Source organism: Bos javanicus, chromosome 22 (assembly GCF_032452875.1).
Source record: "Bos javanicus breed banteng chromosome 22, ARS-OSU_banteng_1.0, whole genome shotgun sequence".
NCBI lineage: Eukaryota > Metazoa > Chordata > Mammalia > Artiodactyla > Bovidae > Bos > Bos javanicus.
In genome coordinates this window covers 43,173,238-43,198,004 of record NC_083889.1, presented here as the reverse complement: position 1 = coordinate 43,198,004, position 24,767 = coordinate 43,173,238, and the positions used below count along the sequence as shown (strand labels likewise).

At 47.2% G+C, this 24,767-nt stretch overlaps 1 protein-coding gene across 7 annotated transcripts in view; it reads left to right on the top strand.

Annotated features, from left to right (window-relative positions):
* Positions 1-24,767, top strand: part of FLNB (filamin B) — a 139,511-nt gene that overhangs the window by 103,893 nt on the left and 10,851 nt on the right. For 2 of the 7 annotated variants that reach the window (XM_061397396.1, XM_061397399.1), the window contains 16 exons: positions 720-876; positions 1,911-2,100; positions 4,320-4,567; positions 7,530-7,568; positions 8,349-8,451; positions 9,153-9,293; positions 12,254-12,382; positions 13,104-13,277; positions 14,016-14,174; positions 14,469-14,672; positions 15,571-15,723; positions 15,825-15,947; positions 18,601-18,867; positions 19,470-19,607; positions 20,963-21,078; positions 24,310-24,442. In XM_061397396.1, the coding sequence (XP_061253380.1) occupies positions 720-876; positions 1,911-2,100; positions 4,320-4,567; positions 7,530-7,568; positions 8,349-8,451; positions 9,153-9,293; positions 12,254-12,382; positions 13,104-13,277; positions 14,016-14,174; positions 14,469-14,672; positions 15,571-15,723; positions 15,825-15,947; positions 18,601-18,867; positions 19,470-19,607; positions 20,963-21,078; positions 24,310-24,442 (2,474 nt within the window). Of the gene's footprint in view, positions 1-719; positions 877-1,910; positions 2,101-4,319; positions 4,568-7,529; positions 7,602-8,348; positions 8,452-9,152; positions 9,294-12,253; positions 12,383-13,103; positions 13,278-14,015; positions 14,175-14,468; positions 14,673-15,570; positions 15,724-15,824; positions 15,948-17,660; positions 18,868-19,469; positions 19,608-20,962; positions 21,079-24,309; positions 24,443-24,767 lie in introns of those variants that run through there. The other 5 variants (XM_061397395.1, XM_061397398.1, XM_061397397.1 and 2 more) reach the window with 3 other exon arrangements.

The window sequence follows — 24,767 nt, the reverse complement described above, 5'->3', positions numbered from 1 at the left end:
GTTCCTTTCAGCCACCTTTAACGTAAAGATGAGCTGAAATTAAAGTCTTCTTTCTGGTGACTGTGCAACTTGATTTCTAATCAGGGCAAAGATTTTTTTACTTTTTTACTAATTGAGAATTTGGTTGACAATAGCATTCTCAAGAGATGTTGTTCATATTAATACAAAGCATGTTATATAAGTTCTTTATCTCTCAGAACAGTCTACAAAGAATTTTTTTTAGCATAGTTAAAATTTGAAGTTTCACCTATACTCCTAATATATATATTTTACATAAAGCTCTAGCTCTGTGGAAATGTATAAATCATAAGTTACATTTGTAGTATTATTAATGCTTGATTAATAGGTTTTGAATCATCTAAAACACACTAAAATATATAAGAGGACGGGATAATATTGAAAGCATCAGTTTTAATATTTTTTCTTTCCATTTTGGTGACCATTGTGTTAGCAAAACAAAAGTGGGTTATATGTGTTTAACCCCATGTTTCCCAAAATATTATGGATATTAGTTGGTGTCCCATGGAATTCAGTAAGGGAAAGCTGATTTGCTATATGATGGTTACATGGTTGTAAATTTCTCTGGATTTAAGGCTCTTGAGTCCTAAATGCTGTAGAAATCCTGCCACTCGATCCCAGTCTTTTTGTGTGAGAGAGGTCAGATGTAGCTGGACTGAAGTGTGTCTATACTGACTTGGGATGTGCATGTGTCTGTCAAGTCCCTTTAAGGTCAAGGTCCTTCCCACATACGATGCTAGCAAAGTGACCGCCAGTGGTCCTGGCCTCAGTACCTACGGTGTGCCTGCCAGCCTGCCTGTGGAGTTTGCCATCGATGCCAGAGATGCTGGGGAAGGCCTGCTTGCTGTTCAGATAACGGTAATTTTGAGTGATTTTTCTGGAGCCAGACTGCGTTAGTAAGATCTCATTTCTCAGTCAGGGATAAGAATCAGATTTTAACAACCAATTCCCGATCTCACGAAAATGTTTGTCAGATTTCCCCACTGGAGAGTCAGTAATTGTGCAGGGAACAAACATGCTCGCCTGAGAAATCTAAGGGGTTTAACTCCAGGCACCACTTTTTGGTGAATCTCGTGTATTTTGCTCCCTAGTATAACTGCTTCTACATTTTAAATTTTTGAATGTTTAAAATTGCTCTTTGGATTAGTTAGGACTAAGTTCTGCTGTATATCACAGTAAACCCCTAAATAAAAGTGGCTAAACACATTCATAGTTCTCTCTTGTTAGAGAGGTTTGGAGGCCAGGTAAAGTCCCTGTGTGCTGCGTGACTTAGGAAGGAAGTAGGCTCCACCTCTCTGCTCCTCTGTTCTAGCATGTGGCTTCTGTCCCTGAGTTCTCCTCATGAACCTTGAGGCTGCTGGTATGCTGGCCATCCAACCCACTTGGCAAGCAAGAAGGAGGAAGAGAGGCAGAAGGGACCTTCCAACTCAATCAGCTCTCTTAAGCAGCCCAATTAGAAGTCCCTCCTAAGACTTTCACCTTCTTCTTGTGTACTGGAAGTTTGTCACGAGTCATGGCTGTACCTTGTGGCCAAGGATACTAGGAAGTGGCATCTCATGTTCTGGGAACAGCACACCTAGCTAAGAATTAGGGTCCCGTTAGTAAAGAGAGAAGGGGGAGTGAAGGTGATGATGTGCATGCAGGAGCCTCTGCCCCCTTGTTTCCCTACATTTCAGTGGATTTGGAGATAGAACTATTTGTTCCTTTGACAGAAAAGTCACTAAAATTATTCATGTCCATCACAGTGTTAAAAGATCTGTGACCCTCTGCTTCCCACCACTCCCAAAATGGATTAAACCAGAAATTCTTTCCCCACATTAATTAATGTGTCAAGGTTTTTCTTGAATGGTTAGATGACAACATCCTAAATAGCATTTCTCTGTGATCCACAGGACCAAGAGGGGAAACCCAAAAGAGCCATTGTCCACGATAATAAAGATGGCACATATGCCGTCACTTACATCCCAGACAAGACTGGACGGTATATGATTGGGGTCACCTACGGTGGGGATGACATCCCATTGTCTCCCTACCGCATCCGGGCCACACAGACGGGTGATGCCAGCAAGTGCCTGGCCACGGGTGAGTGCAGCTCAAGGACTTGGGCATCACAAAGCCAGCGCATGCCGTCTCATCCCTGTGTGATCAGGGCAAGATGCTCAGCTATTCTCAGCCTCAGTCAGACTTAGATGGAAGGCCTTTCTGGAAAACATTTAAGTTCACGAAGTTCTTCCAAGGATCAGAGACTTTCATAGGGCTATTACAGAGGGATCAGATGAGGTCATACTTGAGAAGTGGTTAGCACAGTGCCTGGCACGTAGAAACTATTATAATTACTTTCAAAGTGGGTGATTTGTTGAGATTTCAACTGTCATGGCAGCTCTCATAAAAAATATCAAATGTACGCCTTTCATGAGTAGATGGTTTAGTTTTAGAGATTTACTCAAGAGCATTTCAAGCCAGCACTAGAGAAACCCATTAGAGAACCTAGGTTTTTCCTCAGTACTCAGGACTAGTTAATATAACTAGTTTATAACTGTTTGAGTGTCTTGGGAATTTTCTAGGAATATTTGAGCATCATAGTTCCTTCCATTTCTAAGACACAACCATTTGAATATCATAGACAACTCTGATGCTGCTTCAAGCAGATTTCAAACCATGAATCCTTTCTCTGAAAGTAAACAGATTTGCTTCTCTTTAAATAAAACTTTAACAGAGGTCCACCCTGGATGTTTCCTGTTTCTCTCATCTTATTCTGAATGGAGAAATGCTTTTGGCTTTTAGGTTATAAAAGCCAAACCTTTGGCAAGGTTATAAATTGTTCATATTGGCTCAGCACCCACCACAAAATTGAGAAATTCTCTAACACTGGCTAGTCTGCCCTCTGTTAGGTCTATGCTGTTCCAGGGACAGCTGGATTGTGTTTTGGTAATCTGTTGTTGTTGCTCAGTCGCTAAGTTGTGTCCGACTCTTTTCAACCCCATGGACTGCAGACGCCAGGCTTCTCTGACCTTCACTATCTCCTGGAGTTTGCTCAGATTCATGTGCACTGAGTCGGTGATACCATCCAACCGTCTCATCCTCTGTCACCCCCTTCTCTTCTTTCCCTCAGTCTTTCCCAGCATCAGGGTCTTTTCCATTGAGTTGGCCCTTCGCATCAGGTGGCCAAAGTATTGGAGCTTCAACTTTAGCATCAGTCCTTCCAATGAATATTCAGGATTGATTTCCCCTTAGGATTGCCTTGCTTGATCTTCTTGCTGTTTAAGGGACTCCCAAGAGGTAGGGACTTCCTCCTGGCTTTCCAGGCTCTTCTGCTTCTCCCAGCTGAGGCAGGAGACTGCTCAGCCTGGGGTCTCATTTGGCCCCTCCTCTTAGTCTGTCATTCAGGGCCAGACTGTCATCTTCCCTCTACTGCTCACTGTCTCAGTATGCTCTTATCACTCCCTGCTGCTTCCACACACTTTGGTTTCTTTCTCCAGCGTGCTTCTTGCACTCCCTGATCTGTGGATCATCAGTAAAGGGGTGCCATAGATGAGGGGAGGCAGACACTGGTCATCATTTGGAGGCAAAGGTTGTGAGTCTTCCTTAGCCTAGAGTGCCCATCCTTCAGAATGCCCTTTCTCAAGAATGCCTCTGTCAGTGGGGCAACCCTGGGATGTATCTTTAAACTTTCACCTAGGAGGCTTCTCTGAAGAACAGCCATTGACTGCTTTTTGTTGTTGCACCACGCCGCTCTTGGGGTCTTAGTTCCCCAAACAGGGATGGAACCCACGTCCTGGGCAGTGAACGTGAGGAATCCTAACCACTGGACTGCTAGGGGATTCCTGGTTATTATATTATTATTTTGTGTGTGACTTAGTCCTCCCTCGGTGTTTCCACTGCAGACTGAACTGTCATTCTTTGTGTCCACCTGCCTCCATCGGCCCAGTTAGATTTTGAGCATCTAGAGAGCTGAGACTGTGGTGTGCTCCCCTTTGTATGTATCTGGCACTTAAATGCCCAGTATGTGTTCGCTGATGAAAGTCAACCTTCATGCCCATACCCTGGAATGCCAGCAAAGCAGGTTTAGCATACTCAGAACTCACAGATGTTCCTTATTTAGTTAATAAGTGATGGATAGAATGCTCTCTGGAGAAGCATCTTCTCTCTAGGGCATTTCTGGGTCATCCCTCTGCACAGCAGCAGCTGAGGGTCTGACGTTCGTTCAAAGATACAACAAAGGTGTGCGGTTTGTTCTTGGGCCTCTACGGCAGATGTCTGTGGTTTAAACTCCCATACTTTCCTCTTAAACTTTTCTCCAGGGCCTGGAATCGCCTCTACTGTGAAAACCGGCGAGGAAGTGGGCTTTGTGGTCGATGCCAAGACCGCCGGGAAGGGCAAAGTGACCTGCACAGTTTTGACCCCAGACGGCACCGAGGCTGAGGCCGATGTCATCGAGAATGAGGACGGCACCTATGACATCTTCTACACAGCTGCCAAGCCGGGCACCTACGTCATCTATGTGCGCTTTGGTGGCGTCGACATTCCCAACAGTCCCTTCACTGTCATGGTAAGGAAACTCCCTTCTCTAGAGCATGCAGTTGTTAGCACAGACAGTAACAGCTGCTGATTGTTAAACCCCAACTGAGACTTCCTGGGCCAGTTTTTTTTTTTTTTTCTGTTAAAAAAAAAAAATCTCCTTAAGCAATCAGGACCTTGCAATAATCTCTAGAGACCCAGGGACACTTTGTCTCTAAGTGGTTTTAAGGAATCATATTGGCAATCAAAGTATCCATCATGCTACTGGGTCTTAGGCCATGTTGTGGCCTAAGCCCAGTTCAGAAAAATTACACTTTGACCCAAAAAATGTCCATAAGTAAAACATTACAGTTTTTCCTTCTGCTGGTTCTTCCTCCTCCCTTCTCCCCTGGAGGAGAGAGGCTCCCATGCTCTTGATATTAGAGACTTGTCTCTCATGTCCGAGGACTCAAAGTACCTCCAGTTGTGTTTTGGAAAGATTCAGAACTTTGATGATGAGAGGGAAATAGCTTGTCTTTTGAAGCTGGGAACATCTGCAATAAAAGGAAGGCATTATGCAAATCCTCTGGGCCAGAGAATGGCTAGACCCTTTAATTTTCAAGTCTCAGTGACATTTAGATCTTCCTTTGATTACCTAGGTTCTTACACCAGGAAAAGGGGTTAGAAACCTTAGGAGCAGTCCTTCATTTCACCCCTAAAACGAAGCATTGTTGGCCCTGTTACAAATGCCACATAGGAGCAGGGAGCAGACTGAAGTCTGCTGAACTCAGACTGCCTGCTCGGCACTGTCGCTGAGCACTGTCCTCACTGACGTCCTTTGATGTAACAGGAGCAGACCACAAGGTTCACAGACCTCGGTGGTCTGGCCCTGTGCATGGCCTGCAAAGCTCCTTCTAATGATTTGACTTTACACAGCAACAGAGAAGGGCGTGAAGACCATCGCAGCAGAAGGTCACGTCTGTCTCCCACTCTATACACAGCTGTACCTTTATTCTTTTCCATAGATGTTTGCTTATCTGTAAACATTGTGCCCGAGACCTGGAGCCCTTTTATGTCTCAAGGATGGAGATTCTTGTCAGCGTTTGACACTGTTGACTTGGGAATGTTTTTCTCCTTCAGGAGAGAAAGAGATGCAGCTAGAGAGTTTATGTCCTAATTTACAGAGAAGTCCCAGTTGTAGCTTTAAGGATCTGTTTTAGCCCACAGGAGTCTTTTCTGGTTGGTTAGATTGGGCAGAGGTTGCCATCCTACTGGAGTAATGTGCTGGGGATTAGAGACCACATTTAGAGGGTGGGAATGAGAAAATCTGGAAGAGAACACCAAGGACCATTCTAGCAGATGAGTCAGAAACCTGAAGTGGGGGCCGCCAAACTCTTTAGGAATGAATGTCTCTTCAGCCCTGGGATGCATACAAAGCAAGACTGCTTTGTGTAAATGCTCCCCTCCTCGCCCAGCGACTGCCAAAGGCAGAAGGGGGTGACACTCAGGGCACAGATTTAGGTCTTCATTCTTTGAACTTGCTCCAGCCTTTCCTGGCTGGGGTGACTTTTTGTTAATTGGCCTCTTGTGGGTAGTTTCCCTGCCTCCCCCTATAGGCCTGGGGCCAAAGGGACATGAACATCCAGTACTTCCTTTGTAGCCAATGTGTGCGGGAGTCCCAGCAGGCTGGTTCGTTTACATACATCACATGGGTGCGCACAGCAAGGCATGGGTTTTGCAGCTTCTCTGCCTGTTGCCGTTGAGGAGTCATTGATCAAAGGCTATAGCATAGCCATTGAAAGATCTTACTGGCTGAGGTGTCCTGGACTCGCCTCCAATCTGAGACGGTCTGGGAATTGGGGAATAGGGCTGTTTCAAATGTTGAAGTTTACCAAGCTGCCTTTGTAAGTGAAGCACCTTTCTGAAATGCCAGAATTCACAGGAAAGACCAAACTTGGGCACAGAAGTTTTCCTCCATAGGGGAGGATTTCTAGTTCTTACATTTTTATTTATGTTTTGGCTGTACCATGTGGCATGTGGTCTTCGTTCCCTGACCAGAGATGGAACCTGTGGCCCATGCAGTGGAAGCATAGAGTCTTAATCACTGGACCACCAGGGAGGTATCGACGCATACCAAGTAACAAGAGACCCCTTTCCTAATCTCATGCTGCAGGGGTGGCCAGTGTTAGGTTTTTTTTTTAAAACCTGTACAAGAAACGTATCAGTTTCGGGATTTTCCTGGCGGTCCAGAGGTTAAGACTTCATCCTTCCAATGCAGGGGCCACAGGTTCAACCCCTGGTCAGGGAACTAAGATCCCACATGCCATGTGGCATGGCTAAATTAACAACACCACCAAGAATACGTCAGGGACTTCCCTGATGATCCAGTAGTTAAGATGCTGTGCTTCCAATGCAGGGGCTATGGGTTTGAACTCTGGCCAAGGTACTAAGATCCCACATGCTGCATGGCCAAATAAATAATTTTTAAAAATAAATGGCAAAATATTAAAAACAACACATCAGGTTACACCGTGCACATTGCTTTGCATTTTGCTTCCTTCACTCAATGTGCTGTAAATGCCCTTCTATATTAATTGATCAGACTTGATCACCTTTTCAGAGTGGCTACACTGGGGTCCGCTGTGCACACTTACATAATTTCCTTAACCAGCTCCCTTACAGAGGGACATGTGGGTTGTTTCAGCCTCTCCCAACAATGAATAGCACCAGTAAAATCCCTTGCATACATCACATACCTATGGACTCTCCCGCTAGTTCTGCTTCCTAGAAGCGGCGTCACAGGTCCAGGGGGCAGGTGGATATGAAATTCGAAGAGAGGAGGCCAGCTGGCTGGCCATAAAGGGAGGGAAGAATATGGGCTCCCTCTGCAGTGAGTGGGTCCCTGCTGGGCAGGATAGATGGGGGTGGAGGGGAGACCTTGGGTGGTAGAATCTACTGAGTAGTGATGTCCCTCCAGTGTGATTCCCAACTAACTTGCATTTGCCACTGACCAGGCCACAGATGGGGAAGTCGCAGCTGTGAAGGAAGTACCGGTAAATGCATGTCCCCCTGGATTCAGGCCCTGGGTACACTTTTGGTTTTTGTTTTTACGTTTTCCCTTTTCCACGTCTGTGTTTACTCACCCTTCATTTTAGAAAAGCTACAGCCTGCTTTTGGGGGACTGCTTAAGCCCTCTGGGTGTCCTGGTCATTGGTTTGTCCCCATTGATCAGCCCATCACCATGACCCCCGCTTTCTCTCTAATGAGACCCACCCGTGTCATCGTCTGCGCTCCACGAATCGCCCGCACCCATGTCTGTGATCACGCTCGGTGTAGTTGGTCTCCACATTTAAAGAGAAAGACGGACAGCTGTTCTCAGCCCCCCTGCTGACTCTCAAAGCCGCCACTTGCACATCTGGTTTCTGTTCAGGGAGAAAGCCACTGCTGCTCCTTTCTGCCACTTAAAATGCACCTTCTTTTCCAGGCCACCAGCAACTAAACCTTTCCAGGTGGAACCTCTTGGGACTCACAGACATTGCTGTCTCTCACTTTTCCACTTTCCTCATGGGCACTGCTGGGAATTTCACAACCAAACAGCCTAGGAATTTTTAGCAATTGGTCAGCATGACTCCTCCAATCCCTCAGGTGCTGTCCACTCTGGCCCCAGAGCCAGTTAGCAAAGCCCACAATGCATGGGCAGCCATATCCTTGAATCCTGGCTGGACGAGCTTGCAAAATTCCCAGTTGCTTTGACCCGCCCCCTGCAGCTTCCTCAGCCCACACTGGGGAGGTGTTGTCCACTTTACCCAGTGACCGCTACTTCCTGTTTCTAGGTAACAGAAGAGGCCTATGTCCCAGTGAGCAACATGAACGGCCTGGGATTTAAGCCTTTCGACTTGGTCATTCCATTTGCAGTCAGGAAAGGAGAAATCACCGGTAAGCGCTATTGGGAAAGCCCTCTTGTCCTCACCGGCTCTCACTAGCTATCCATACGGTGCCCAGGGGCTGGTTCCACCTGTTCCCCAGACCTGGGTTCAGAACCCAGCATCCCTGGCTGTAGGGAGTCAGTCCATGAGCCCCTGAGATCACAGAATGTTCTGTGTGTTTCTGAAGAGCGGGTTCATTTATAACTTGCATGCTGAAGAAAGGGCCAGAAATTGTCTATAGGGGGAGAGCCACTGTGTTGATATCTCTCTCGATTGTCAGGTTCCTCTTCCCCGGCCTGTTCCTGCCTTTTCTTCCTCTTCCACTCTTCCAGATGTGACATTGTCCCTGAGGTCTGCTGTGTAAGAGTTACTTTTCCTTGCCTTCTTTCATTGCCTGCTTCTCTCTGACTTGATGCTTTACTGATCTGATTGGTCTCGTGGTCTTCTCAAGTCCTGTTTAAGCTTCTAATGGCTGTCAGTTCAAAAGACGATTTGCTTGTGAGTTGCCTCCTGCATTTTGTAGAAACATAAGAGAACAGAATGAAGGCAGGTGTGTCTCTGCTTCCTGTTATGGAGCTTGGTGTTTTACGCAGCAGTAAGTGTTCTTGAGTCTGAGAACCTTTGTTGTGAAGGCCACCTGTGCCTCTGTGCTCGGCTCCTCCAGGGACAGTCTTTGGTGGGGTCACCGCCCTGTCTCCTGTGCTCCAACAGGAGAGGTCCACATGCCTTCCGGGAAGACGGCCACGCCCGAGATTGTGGACAACAAGGACGGCACAGTCACTGTCAGATACGCCCCCACGGAGGTTGGCCTCCACGAGATGCACATCAAGTACATGGGCAGCCACATTCCTGGTGAGTCGGGTTCCGTGCCGCTGCCGCGCGGCCCCACAAAACTGCAGGAGTCAGGGCGGAAACACCCGGGAGGTTGTCTTCAGTCATTCAGTCAGATGCCGTGCGGTTCTTGGTGGCAGATTTGCGGATGCAGTGTGGGCCTCCCTGCAGAACCAAGCAGCCTGTGACCCCAGCAGATCCGGCTAACTGCCAGCAGGGACGATGCGGCTGAGTGTCCTGGGTCACAGTGCAGGCCCTTCGGTCTGGGATTGTCTGTCTTTGTCACTGTGCCTAGCATGGCCAAGGGATGAAGCAGGGAGAAAAAACGTGAGACTTGTCGAGGGACTTTCCAGCCTGGCCTGCAGAGCCTGAAGCAGCATCAGGGTTTGGGACAGGAGAAGAGGTTGTGAGAAGAGGATATGTTGTTTTATTGTCACTCTGCCCTTGACAAGGAAAGCCAGCTCACATTTCACCTCCATCTGGTGGCACATGTGTGCTTGTGCTCAGCTGCGTCCGGATTTTTGTGACGTGTTGGACTGTAACCAACCAGGCTCCTCTGTCCGTGAGGATTTTCCAAGCAAGAATACTGGAGTGGTTAGCCATGCCCTCCTCCAGGAGATCTTCCCAACCCAGGGATGGAACCTCCTGCATCTCCTGCATTGCAGGCGGATTCTTTACCACTGAGCCACTGGGGAAGCCCAGCACAGTGTTACTTTCTTTTTCTTTAAATTGTTTAAATAGTTCTTTATTTTTTAGTGTAATATTTTAAGTATGTAACCTAGCCAGATAATTTAAAAATGATGTGGAGGAAGGTTTCTTTCCCACCCATATCCCCTATCTGCCCTCTCCTTGAACCCTATCATTACTGATTTTTTACATTAGATTTCCAAATAAGTTTTAAGACTCTTCGAGAGATGGGAATACAGATTTTTAATCCCTCTTTGTTTTGTAAACAGTAGCATTCACTGCTCATTATTCCGACCTTACTCTTTTCATCTAACGTTATAACCTGGAGAGCTTTGCGTGTCTGAATACAGGAGAGTGTGTTCACGGCGTCCCACCGTTCAGATGGACATCACGTGTGCACCGTTTGTCCCGTGAGACAGGGTTCTTCCCTGCCTTTTGTGACCACTGGTCTTGCTGCAGTGAATAGCCTTTCACATCCATCCTCTCACACCTACAGGGTGTATCCAAGAGATTTGGTTTTCAGGGGAGAAATCGCAGGATGCAATCACAGCCATCTGCTTGACAGGTCTCAGCAAAGCACCCTTCACCCAGCCTCTTCCTGTCCACACATCCACCCACCATGTCACAGAGCACCTGCTTTTCCACCAATTTGCCAGTGGAATGTGCCATCAAATTTCTAGATCTTCGCCAAACGGATAGTTAGGAAACAGTATTGCTTTGTTTGCATTTCTCCTATGAGTGACCTTGAGCAACTTTCTATATGGCTAAGTACTATATCTGTTTCTTTTTCTTTGAACTAGACATTTGTATCCTTGGCTCAATTTTTCTGTTCAATTATTGACCTTTGTCATATCAGTTTCTGAGGGCAATTTAAATACTGGGGAGATTAGCCGTTTGTGATAGGAGTTGCAAATATTTCTCCCAATTTGATGTTTGATTTAGTTTATGTGTAAGGATAATATTTGTTCAAAGGACAGTATATTTACCTGCTTCTATTTAAATATTCTAAAGATTCAGATACAGAAAAAGTGAAAAAATGTCTTTCTACCATATGCCTTCTACTTCCACAACTGTCTCTCTATACCAACAAATACACATGCGATTTTGTCCTATTTTGGACTGGGATAATGGTATTAATATTACATAAGGTTCTATTTTAATGGGTATATATTACTATATGGACTGTAGCCCACCAGGCTCCTCTGTCCATGAGATTCTCCAGGCAAGAATACTGGAGTGGATTGCCATGCCCTCCTCCAGGGGATCTTCCTGCCCCAGGAATCGAATCCAAGTCTCTTATGACTCCTGCATTGGCAGGCAGGTTCTTTACCACTAGCACCATATTACTATATAGGGTGTTATTATATAGATATTATAGCAGGTATTAATATTATATATGGTATTACTATAATGAGATATATTAATATTATATAGCAATTATCCTATTTATTTTTGTCTTCTACTTTTACCAAGTATTTAATTAATCATAATTAGCCAAAGCATAAAAGAATAAAAATTTCCCATTTAAAAGTCTTTCCTTCTCCAGCATACCAAAAAAAGGACACAAGTTTTAGGAAGAATTGTTAAATTTTAATTTTTCCCCTTTTGCTAGTTCCCTACCTTGATCTGGTTAATATTAAAATACTAAAAAAACCCAGTCATCTTTCAACTTGGTGAACAAGTATTTTCATTGCAAATGAAGTATGTCTTATAAAAGATTAAACAGTAGTAAAAACACCTTTTTCTTTTTTTAATGCAACACATGTGGATAATCTCTTGAGTTAGTATACATAGATCTCCCTCATTATTTTTAATGACCTACAAGTCCAGTGTTTATTTAACCAACCCCCCATCATTGGACTGTGGCATCTTGTCCTAATTTACATCTGACCACTTTGAAAATGGAAGTCCTTGTGCAGGGTTGGGGGTTGGAGTAGGTGGGCCAGAGGACCACAGTGAGATGGATTCCTGAGGCTGAAAGCACAAATTTTGGAAGCCAGAAGCAAATGTCCTTCCCAAAGGCCCTCCCAGTCACGTTCCATGCAGTGGGGGTCATTCCCACCCTGTGGAGCTGTTCCCTCCACCTCAGGACTGTTTGTCTCGTGTGATCACAGAAGGGTCCACAGTGAGGAGCCCCGCCTTGCATGTCCTAGGATGGAGCCCCGCAGTCTCCTCTTGCTTCTGCTCTGCCCAGGACACGCTTGCTTCTGCTCTGCCCAGGACACACCTGCCCCTGCTGTTAGGTGAATCATCCTTCAGAGTCCCAACACTGTGTGTGTTTTTTGCAAACCCAGAGAGCCCCCTCCAGTTCTACGTGAACTACCCCAACAGTGGGAGCGTGTCTGCGTACGGCCCAGGCCTGGTGTACGGAGTGGCCAACAAAACCGCCACCTTCACCATCGTCACCGAAGACGCCGGAGAAGGTACTGTAGTTCTGGGCTATCGGAGAGTTTAGGGAATGCAATTCCACGGAAGCCTTTAAAAATAAGACTCCTGAATGGTAGCATCTATCTTGTCTTTTCTCTCATATGAATCTCTTATTAGAGCTCCTCTGTCTTTCACCAGAAACTGAAATTTTAAAGTCCTTTATGTTCTGATTAAAGTCACAGTCATACTATGAAGTGTTGTTTGTGACTCGCCTGAAATTTAAGTGTATTTCATTAGATACCATTTTTCTTTTTTTGTACCTATACATGTATCCCCAGGGCCACGTGAATGATGTAGCAGTTTATTCTAGATAAAGCTCTATGCCTGTGCCCTCTGTCACCACAGACATTTCTCATGTGTGGTTCCAATGGGATCTTCTTGGTGGCATCAGCCAACCAGCAGTGAGTCTGTGTGTGACACTCTCTCCTGTATGTGTGATTGGCCTGTGGGGTTCCATCCCTTCCTCGTCCCACACATCTGGAAGAACAGAACCTCTGGGTCACTTGCAGGAAGAATTCAGAGGGTGGAGTGTCCTCCCCGTGACACTTACACTGTGTGTCAATCACTTTATTCTGACCTACGTGCCTTGCCTGTGGCTTCCATGGCTTGTGTCTGTCTGTCTGTCCTGGCATCAGGGCTGTTCCAGATGACTGGTGATCCACTTTAAAACAAAGAAACCCTATCCCTGATGGTCTCTCTGTCTCCTCCCATTCACAGGTGGCCTGGACTTGGCTATCGAGGGACCCTCAAAGGCCGAAATCAGCTGTATTGACAACAAAGATGGGACGTGCACGGTGACTTACCTGCCCACCTTGCCGGGCGACTACAGCATCCTGGTCAAGTACAATGACAAACACATCCCTGGCAGCCCCTTCACAGCCAAGATCACAGGTAGAGTCGCCTGGCTTCCTGGAGGCTCTGCTCCGATAAGGACCTCTCCCCTCAGACCTGGAGCAGCAGGCTAGGCATAAGTCTGAGATTAAGTCTCACAGCAACTCCCTGGGAACAAACTAGGGGTGCAAGGCCAACACCGGATGGGCTAAATTCCTCCTTCAGCTGGCAATCCCAGGAAAAGCAAGCGCACCATATTTCAGGCACTTATTTGTTCCAGTCTGACTTCAGGGTCCAAAAAAGAGCCCTCAAAGAGAGGCATTCAAACAATATGTATTGCATGAGTGAATGAGCTCAAAGATGCCCATCAACGTCACTCCTAGATAGATTTTTGTCTCCCTTTTAATGATGGGAAAACTGAGGGTTGGAAAGACAGCGGGTCAGCTAGGTTCATGGGTATTCTGGGATTCAGGTGGAGATTATCTGACTCAGAGCTCTGCTCCTGACTCCCATTGTGCTGTGTGTTTGAATCCTGCTCTCAGTGGGATATAAACATGGTCTGTGTGGACCCAGGTCTCTAGTTCCTGCCAGCTACTAGTCTTCCCAGTAACCAGGCATAAGTAGCAGTCATTCTTTCTTGGTTAGGTCTAATCATTGTCTGGGGCACTTTTTTTTTTTCCACTTAACTTTGCTTAACTAATTCTTGCCTATCCACCTGTAAATGGTGTGTGATATGAGGGCTCTGGAGAGTCAGGGTGACCATGTGTAACCGAGCTGTGTTGGGGTGGTGTTTCCCAGACGACAGCAGACGGTGCTCTCAGGTGAAGCTGGGCTCAGCCGCCGACTTCTTGCTTGACATCAGCGAGACTGACCTCAGCACCTTGACGGCCAGCATCAAGGCCCCGTCCGGTCGTGACGAGCCTTGTCTCCTGAAGAGGCTGCCCAACAATCACATCGGTGAGCCCAGGTTGCCATCTTGAGTGGGAGCTGGGGATTCCCACCATGTCGAGGATCCCAGCCATTGCATGGGAGATTGGTAGCATCCTGAAATATGATGTGATAAACCCGCTGGGTCACATGCATGGTCAGAATCCAAACACTTCCACCTTGGAATGTTGACAACCCTCTTGGACATTGCTAGAAAGTAAAGAAAGAAGTCCTGTTTCCATTCTTTCAAGCTTGTCTCCCTTCTGCTTCCTCCCCTTTACTTCACCCTCCCACCCACAAACCCCAATTTGTGCTCCGGTCCAGGCATCTCCTTCATTCCCCGGGAGGTGGGTGAACACCTGGTCAGCATCAAGAAGAACGGCAACCACGTGGCCAACAGCCCCGTATCCATCATGGTGGTCCAGTCGGAGATTGGGGATGCCCGCAGAGCCAAAGTCTATGGCCGTGGCCTGTCAGAAGGCCGGACTTTCGAGATGTCTGACTTCATTGTGGACACGAGAGATGCAGGTGTGTATGGGGGTGGACCCAGGGGAAGAGGCCCAGTCCTTTGGAACTGGCTTCTTTTGCTCCGATTGTTTTGCCTTTTTATCCTGCCAGCTTTCTTTTCTTTCTAAGCATCCTTCAAGCTATCGATCTTTAGACATGGTTATCATTGCAGCCCAGGGTTAGGCGTGAGCTGCTTCATTATCAATACTCCCACCATTGTTCTCAGCTTCCCAGGGTCTCCTTGCCTCATCCTAAGCTAAGAATGTTGGGCCAGCTGGCCCAAGGTCATGTTTAGCTGAGCAGGACTTTCAAGGAAATGAGGAGTTTCTTCCTGTTTGCTCTTGGATGGTCTGGATTAGCTTGGCGTGCTCCAAGCTACTCCACCTTCCAGAGTCATGATCTTCTGCCTTCGTGAGTGAAGGACTGCTTCACTGACTTCTGGACAAAGTCACATTCCCCAGGGAAGGAGCTGGAGAATTTCTGGTCCTGATAGGCTGATGTTCTCTGTTGATTCCTCAAGTTCTTAAAGCTTTAAATCTGCTCTCTTAGTGGGTCCCTGGCAGGACAGCCAAGGCATCTAGGAGCAGTTAGAAATGTCAAATTCTCAGGCCTGCAGCTGGTAATAAACCTCCAGGCAGTGCATGCCTTTCTTGGAGGCATAGGGGGAATGTATCTTCCCCAGGTGGTCGGTGGGATGTTAGTAGAGAGCCTTGAGAAAAAGGTATGGTCAAGGCCATATTCAGCCAGGTTATTTATTTCAGTGCAGAAACCTGTAGTTGACTCTTCTGCCCAGGGCTGTCCCACAGGGCCACTGTTACTGTCTTTTCTGTTGTCTGGAGCATTTGCAGGGGTGGAGGTCCTTTCTGCTCCCCTTGGTGATGAGTTGCTGTCACAGCGGCCCCGGGCAACTGTGTTGCAGGTTACGGAGGCATCTCCTTGGCAGTGGAAGGCCCTAGCAAGGTGGACATCCAGACCGAGGACCTGGAGGACGGCACCTGCAAGGTCTCCTACTTCCCCACTGTGCCTGGGGTTTATATCGTCTCCACCAAGTTCGCTGACGAGCACGTGCCTGGTGCGTGTGGTCTCTCTGCTGTCTGCGTCCCTTGCTTGGTTTTCCGTAGACACTGTTTGTGGGCTCTGGGCTGCTCTCAAGGACCCTCTCGGTTTTTGCAGGGAGCCCGTTCACCGTGAAAATCAGCGGGGAGGGAAGAGTCAAGGAGAGCATCACCCGTACCAGCCGAGCCCCGTCTGTGGCCACTGTTGGCAGCATCTGTGACCTGAACCTGAAAATCCCAGGTGAGCCTGAGGGGCTCGTGGGTCCAGGCAGTGGGCGCTACTGGAATCCAAGTCCAGGCTTGGCCCAGAAGGTACCGTCCGTGTCTGCTATGGGGGACTACTTTTTGAAAGTGAAAGTGAAATCGCTCAGTCGTGTCTGACTCTTTGTGACCCCGTGGACAGTAGCCTACCAGGCTCCTCCATCCATGGGATTTTTCAGGCAAAAATACTGGAGTCGGTTGCCATTTCCTACTTTTTGAATTTAATTTTATTTATTTACTTGTTTTCACAGAGGCCTATCCATGATAAGTAAATCTATTTACTTATCCTTCTTCCAGGTGAAAATAGCTTTATCACATCCCATGGGGGAAAAATAGATAAGCTTTGAGAATTTACTGTCTGTTAGCTGGACTAACAGTGAGAGAAGTGACCCTACTGATATTCATATTTGCAAAGAGGTGTCAGCCCAGTGACATCTTTCTGATTCCCATTTGTCCCTTTCATTCTTAAAATTGGAATGAGGGCTGGGATGCGAGCCTGGGTGGGTGGCTGGGCCACAGCTAGCCCTTTGCCCAAATTAGCCAGTCAGCAGCCTTAGTCTGTCTGAAATGTGGCCCAGTTTCTTTCTATTAAGCAGTGACTGTGTAAGTCACTTGAGGCTCCTCTGGCATGCGGTGTGTAGAGTTGTAGATTTTATGAGGACAGAAAATCTAAACAGTCTTCAGATGAAGCTCACGTTGTGATGAACTTCTGGCTTCTAGATAAAACTCCAGTGTCTCGCATCTTTCCTAACTTGTCCCATGTCCATTTGCTCTGCCTTCGCAGCAATACTTGATGGTTTCTTCCTTTCTGGATGTCGGTAAAAACCTCATTACTGGAGTGTCCAGACTAAGAGACCTTAAAGAGAGATGCATGGATTATGATCATAAAAATTCATGTGCCAGACTTCCCTGGTGGTCTGCTGGTTAAGACTCTAAACTTCCACTGCAGGGAGTATGCGCTGGTTCAATCCCTGGTTGGGGAACTAAGATACTGCATGCCTTACCATGTGGTCAAAAAAAAAGAAAGAAAGTTCATGTGTTCAAAACCGGGGGAAGTAAGTGTCACCTGGTATCCCACCGTCCATGGAGACTGTGGTTCATGTTTGAGGTCCAGAGCTGGACCTTGGGTGGCTCCAGCCTCCTAGACAGACAGGTTCCATCTCTGGTCGCACTGATGCAGTTCTTGCTCACTATATTGTAGGCATCTTTCCACACTAAAATACACTTCCCCATCATCTTTGATTGGCTGCGTAAGAGTCCATTTCACCTCTAGGTACATACACCATCATTTCAGGTACTCTCATCTCCATCCCTTGACCTCTTTAATCAGTGCCCTGTGACATCTCTCATCACGGTGGACTGATGCCCAGGAATGGGATTGCTGGGCTCACACATTTCAAATGCCGCTATGCCTCAGCAGCCAGTCCTCCAGAAAACATATTGGTGTTTCTCCCTTTCCCCACCGGTACTGAGTAGCACATTCTCACACTGATCAGTCTGATGGAAAGAAAGTTTGCAGCTCCATTTCTCCAGTCACTGGGCAGATGAACTGTGTTTTCATTTCTTCACTTTCCTTATTTGGGGAATTATGTTTCCTGTTCCCTTTATCTGTCTGTGTCTTCTCTTTGTGTGATGAGGACGGTTACCCTTTCTCTAAAGTCTCATCTGACTCTTGACTCCTTCCTCTTTTCAGTGTTCCCTGATGACTCTGGTGGAGACTCACTTTGCCCCTCCTTACCTAAAGCATCCCCTCTCGCCAACTAGAAGGGAGCAGAGGCCCTGCAGACCCAGGCCGTGTGGGGACACCTCCCCTCAACCTCCTTCCTGCATCCTCAGGGCTCAGAGTCATGAGTTGCTACCCGGAACCCGTAGGGCTGCAGGATGCGGTTTTGTGCTGCCCTCGATGATGGCATTACTTGGTCACCTTGCTTGCGGCACGCCTGACTCCACCGTGTCATGCAAGCACAAGTCGCTGGCATGGCTGAGCACGTCGTGTGGGACAGACACAGTCTGCTTCCTAATGCTGGGGACCCAAGGCGCTGTGTTTCTGGAAGCGCAGCCTCTGGTCTTCAGTTTGCTCACGCGTGGTTTTCCCTTTGCCACTGGGACCAACCCAAGTTCACTTTCTCCTCTAAATGCATTTAGACTTGTGACCTAGAAGAAATGCCAGTGCTTCTTGACAGTGCTTTCTGTGTTGTTACCTGTGGAAAAGAGCCCCTGTAAGCATGCCGATAGCCCCATGTCACATTGGCTTAGAAACATCTGAGCCATCATCGTTGTTATTTACACCCTGTGACTATCAGCTCAGGCTCTGGTTTGATACCTCTGTATGGAATTAACTCTGAGTTACTTCTGACTGAATTAACTCAGCTCCAGCCAGGAGGGCTGTACAGTGCCCCCAGAACGTTCTCTGCACTGAGTGGCCGGAGGGGCCCTGCTCTCTCCATGCTGACCACAAGCACCCGGGGGTTTGAGGGAGACAGGAGGGCAAGCCTCCAGCTGGGATGAGAGGAAGCCTGAGCACCCCACACCCCTGGGCTGCACTCACTTTGCCTTCTTCTGCTTGCCCTGCATGTCCTGTTCCACCTCAGGCCCTCGTCCTGACCCTTCTGTTTCTCCCTGCCCCCTTTCAGAAATTGACAGCAGTGACATGTCGGCCCATGTCACCAGCCCCTCTGGCCGCGTGACCGAGGCGGAGATCGTGCCGGTGGGGAAGAACTCGCACTGCGTCCGGTTCGTGCCCCAGGAGATGGGCGTTCACACCGTCAGCGTCAAGTACCGTGGCCAGCACGTCACTGGCAGCCCCTTCCAGTTCACTGTGGGGCCGCTGGGCGAGGGGGGTGCCCACAAGGTCCGGGCAGGCGGCCCTGGCCTGGAGCGAGGAGAAGCCGGAGTTCCGGGTGAGCGTTCTGGGCAGCTTTCTTTTTGTTTGAGAAGACTGAGCTCAGCCTGGCGGCGTGAGCACCCTGTACCCTTCACCCTGTGCTGAAAGGAAGACTTTGTATGTGTGATTCTGACTGGTGGTATGAAGGGGCTTTCTTTAAAACAAGGCTTCCGTGGCTAAAGACATTTGGGAGTTGCTTGCTAATCCAGAACTAAACAAGTGTCTCCCTGAGGGACTTCTTGGAGCCTGTAATTTAAGGATGAGTGTTGTGAGTGTCTCAGAGAGGATCAGGGTCATGAAACTGTTTGCAGAGCATCTTGCAGGTATGGAACATGCTAGAATTCTTGAAAACTGATGGCAGTGGTTCCTTGCAGTAGTGGTTGCTGGGTGGGAAAATCTGTACAGTCTGCACAATCTCATCTTGTTCTGGCTTGGTTTGCGTGTATTCAAAAGACACTCTGATGCCATGAACTTTGTGTAGTCACGGATGGTGCTTAGCACACATCTGCAGTGCCCTTGCTTGGGCTCTGCTTGGGATTAGAGAAAGAGGAAAGCGCTGGGAACAAACGAAACCCAGCACCAGGGCTCAGTCACTGACCAGATGTTTCTCTGTCTCAGCGGAGTTCAGCATCTGGACCCGGGAGGCAGGCGCCGGGGGCCTCTCCATCGCCGTGGAGGGCCCCAGTAAGGCCGAGATTACATTCGATGACCATAAAAACGGATCTTGTGGTGTGTCTTATATTGCCCAGGAACCTGGTAGGTACTCAGGGGCCAATGGAGGACATCATCCTTGTTTGGGGATGGTTGGTTGTAAGGAATAGAAACTCGTCAGGCTAGCACCAGTAGAAGAGGAGTTTTTCTGTATGGGCACATGGGCATGTCTCCTAGAAATCCAGTTGTGGTGTATCCTCCAGGCCTTGCAGGGGCAGGAATTCTTGTTCTCCCTGTCTCTTGGCCTCTCTCTTGGCCTCACTCTGTGTGCTGTTGTTCAGCTGGTTCATTGTCCCCACTGAGCAGCCTCTCTTGACCCGCCCTTCACCAGTGGCCGGTGTGTCTGCCCCGGAAGAGGGGCCTCAGCCTCTGAGCTCCCTTGAACAGGGGTTTCAACCTGTCCTGTGCCATGGATTCTTTGGCATCTGGTGAGGGCCCTGGGGACCATCTCAGGAAATATCTTTAAACACATGAAATAAATTTCTTTGGATCATAAAAGAAATCAATTAAAGTATTGTTTTCAAAATCTTTTTAAAGGAAGAGATAAGTAACTTAGCAATGTATACAGGTTTTCATGAATACATTAAATCATATGACTCGGTGATGGTCTGTTAACTCCTGTAGTTTCTAAGTGGTAATGAGTATAACTGCTGTGTCAGGATACATATAAAACTGAAAAGTGATTGTTTTTTGGTGACAAAAATCACAATTCTTAATGCACTGTGGTTTCTTGTCAGCATTTCTAGGAGAGGGCAATGCTGAAGTACAGTTAGGGGTTAGTAGAAATAAAGATACAGGTTTCTCCCATCCAAGTTTGGATCTCCTGAGTCCTGCGCACAGACCTTCGTGCAGCAGCCCTGCTGGGTCCAGGTTAAGGGTCCCCGCCCTTCCTCTTTGAACTTTCTTTAGTCATCACTCTGCTTCTACCCCTGTTGTCACAGTTTCTGTCCTACTCTTCATCGTTCAGGATCAATAATGGGATCCTGGCTACATGAAACATTCTTATTCTTAAGTATATAATTTCTGATACAACGCTTGGTCATAAGCCTCTCTTTTGCAAAGAAATTGGGCATACAGGCCAGATGTTGATGTGTGTATGGGCTCACATATACGCAGGCAAAGCACAAAAGACACACTTCAGTGATTTAGTCTTTGAAATTGTTAAACACAGTATCTAAGATGGAAAAAAAATAAAAGAATACGTGCCCTCATTCAACTACAAAAATCGCGTTGGCCTGGTGTGAGCCGGGTGACCCTCTCTGAACCAGCCAGTTATACAGCCATGGGCAGGGGGTGCTGTGGGCTGTGCCGGGGGGTCTCTCTTCTCCCAGAACCAGGCAGCTGCTCTGGGACTGCCCTCCCGGGATCTCTGACACTGTGGGACTCTCCTCTGCCCACAGGTAACTACGAGGTCTCCATCAAGTTCAATGACGAGCATATTCCCGAAAGTCCCTATGTGGTGCCGGTGATCGCGCCCTCGGACGACGCCCGCCGCCTCACTGTTCTGAGCCTTCAGGTGAGACGCAAGGAAACATCCATCTCCTTGGCCACAGCCTGACCAGTGAGGCCCTGGACTCCCACGGCCCCTTCAATCTCCGACTCTGTGCCAAGGGCCCCGGCGCATTCTGACCACAGATGCCGCCAGTCGTAGGGGAGCTTTCCCGGGGCAGAGTCACATTTAGGACAGGAGACTGTTGGGGCAAGCAAAAAGCAGCCATGGTCAACAAAACTCCTTAGCATTTGGGAATGAGTTTGTTTTCTAAATATTTATCCAAGAGAAACAAAGAAGGCCTGTTAATCGTTGGTTAAGGGATAAGGAAGGCTTTTAAAACAAAACAAACGCAAAACTAACAGTTCTGTGATGTTCAGCTTGCTATCATTGGCTTCCTTTTCCTCGAGAAAGTCAATTGTGATTTCTTTTACGAGGCTGATTTATTTATAAGTGTGTGCAAGCCACTGTGTTAAGAATTGTATTGGTGTTACTTCCCAGTCCTTGCAACAGCCTGGTGAATAGGTTTTTCTTGACCCTCCTTTTAAAGATAGAAAACCTGAGGTGCAGAGAATATACAGCTCATAGGAGCCAGCTAGAGTGAGGCTCCAGAACCTTGCTCTTAATAGCCGCCACCTTAATGCCAGTCCTGGCATTGTGGCAGGTGGTTACGTAGCCCAACCTATTAGAATGGCAGGAAGTGCAGTTTCTCACCCTGGCTTAAAGAGGGCATACCATTCAAGGTTGCATTAGAGTCTTCAGCAAACTAAGAACATTGGGGATCCCTTTGGGTCTTAGGACACTGAAGATAACTAGCTGTCTGAGTCAGCTATAGCAATTTGGCTGTGAAATAATACCAGAATCCCAAAAGATGATTTCTGGTTAAAGGGATTTCTCTAGAACCATCGGTGGCCCCTGGGTCTTGAAAATAATGGATGGATGAAAACTCATCCTTGTATCTCAGATTGATGATTGATATCTTTGGACCTGGGTCCATGCACTCGGTTTAAAATATTTGAGAGTCTGACTCTTCCTGAAGGGAAACTGGTACTGCTAGCTGTCCCAAACATTAGGGAACCCGATCAGAACCCCAGCCAGAGTCACAGTCTGCAGATTGGAGCGGCCTCCGGTGAGTGCCACGGGTGCTGACTGGTCATGGCAGTGCAGATGTTTTTCTTGTGTTTCATTTAAAGGCTTCTTAACAGAAGTCGCTTCTGTGGCCAACTTAACTGAAACCTACGGAGGGAGATAAACCCAGCGTTTGTTGAGGGGCTCAGAGCTGCCTTCATGCATCTCGAAGATTTCTTTTGGATCTTCCGAGGTGTTTATCTCCCTCTTGAGGATTTAGTGGCAAGCGGATTCAGGTAACGTAAATGGTTCCATCCAAAAGGAGCTGATGTGGAGTAGTCACCTCCAAGAGACTTCTGTCGAATCCTCTTATGACAGCTTGGTCATGAAATACTGAAATAAGTGTGCAGCAGGCTGGTGTGTCCATTAAGCTTTTGTAACCCGCTGCCACAACAGGACGGACTTGTGTGTCAACTTGGTCCCCTGTTCTCCCCTTGTTACTTGATGCCAAGGGATATGTAAAGTATTTTCTGGAGGTTTACTAGCAGGCTACATGGCAACATCTGGGCCTGGTTAGGAAGGACAGGCTTGTTTTTGTCTCGCGTTTGAGACTTTTTAGAAAATTGGAGTCGGCTGGCATTCTGTAGGGGAGGCGGTTGGATGGGGGTGGTCTGGTGATCAAAGACTCTGTAATTTTGGGTTCGTTCCTCCCTCGTCTGTAACTCTAGGGTGGCTCGGTCTAGTAGAATGTTCTGCAACAGTGGGAATGTCCCATATCTCCAGGGGCAGCCGTGAGCCACTTGCAACTCTTGGGCACTTGAAATGTGGCTAGTGTAACTGAGGGACTTAATTTTACAGTTGAACTGATTTCAGCTTATATATATATTTATTTATATATATATTTCAGTTTATATATATATATATATAAAACCACATGTGAGTAGTGACTACTCAACTAGACGGCACTGCTTTAGCGCCTTGCCAAGGTGTAATCCTTGGACCAGCAGCCTCAGCATCGCATGGGGACTTACTAGAAACCTGGAATCCCAGGCTCTGGCCCCAACCTACTGAATCAGAATCTGCATTTTCACAAGACCCTCGGGTGCCTCGGTGGCACGTTGAGTATGAGCCGTGCTGCTTGAGAGTTATCATCTGAGTAGCCGTCCGACCAAGTTTACATCAAAACTGTTGCCTTGTAAAATTTTGCTCTTCAGGACTGGCCAATCTTGAAATACCTCAAGCATCTGAACTTCTAATCCCTTTTTTCCAGCAGAGGATACAATTTCCAGGCAAAACCATGGAGAGTGAAACTCATCCAGTAAAGAGCAAAAGCTATACTTCTCCCATGTTTTTTTTTGGTGGAGGGGGGGACACTGAAAACTTCTAAATGTGTGTTAATATATAAGGAGAAGCTGACATTTCTGTTTTAAAACTATTCGATGTATGGGCCAGGTCCTATGCTGAGTGCCTTGAATGCACAACTTCGTTTAATCCTTGTACCAGCTCTCTGAGGTAGATTTTAGTTATCATGCCCATTTTTACGGATGAAGAAACTATGGCTCAGAGAGGTTCAGCAGTAGTTACACACCTAGGAAACGGCAGCAACCCCAGGTCCTGCTGATTTTTAACCACCGTGCAGTACTGCTTGAAAGAAAAATCATGGGTAGCCCTTTACAGATTTATTAAAAGTTCTCTCCATCTCCACCCATGAGATTAAAAAAAAAAAACTTTGTTCATGTTAGTGACTGCATGGTTTTATCAGCTGCTAGGTTACTTCTAAAACTGGGTGGAGAATGGAAGGGTTTTTTTGGTCTTTCTTTTTTTTTGGTGGTTGCTGGGGGTGGATCTGGAAGATCCTGGGTTTTCTGGCTTGTACAGGTTTCTTTGGGATGCTGAAACTGTAATCCTGTTGACCAGGATGTCTCGAGTCTCCAAACCCAGGAACCATGTCTGAGTCAAGATGGTTTAGATACAAGACTGTGCAGATGTTTATCTCTGCTTTCCTATATTTAATGCTGGAAATGTGGAATTACTCACCTGCTCTTTTGTTGGCAGATAATATATAATAAAACATGTTCCAGGCCTATTTGCATGAGAACTACCCCCCACTAGGAATCCTAAGTTGGCATGGTGTGTGCTGCTGAGCAAGAAAGCCAAGGGCTGTAACAAGTCTCATGTGTTGACTTCTAGGAATCGGGATTAAAAGTTAATCAGCCAGCCTCCTTTGCTATAAGGTTGAACGGGGCAAAAGGCAAGATCGATGCAAAGGTGCACAGCCCCTCTGGAGCCGTGGAGGAATGCCACGTGTCTGAGCTGGAGCCAGGTAAGTGCCAGCGCCCCCACCCAGGAATGTTTCTGCAAGTGACTGCCCCAGCAGAGGAGTCGTCGGCCTTTCCGGGGCCTTCGGATTCCCTTTGCTATTGCCAGACGCTGTTTACAAATGAGGGTATAAACATTTGCTAGGGACAGGCTTTGAGATATAACACCCCTTCTATTTTTTTTTTTAACAAATGTCTTTATTTTCGGTTGTTTTTCAAATTCTTTCACATGACATTCATTGTGATGTTCTCATCTTTTAAGTAAATATCACAGATTTTTACTGTTGACCTTATGAAATGAATAAATACACTTTGACTTCAGTTTACTCT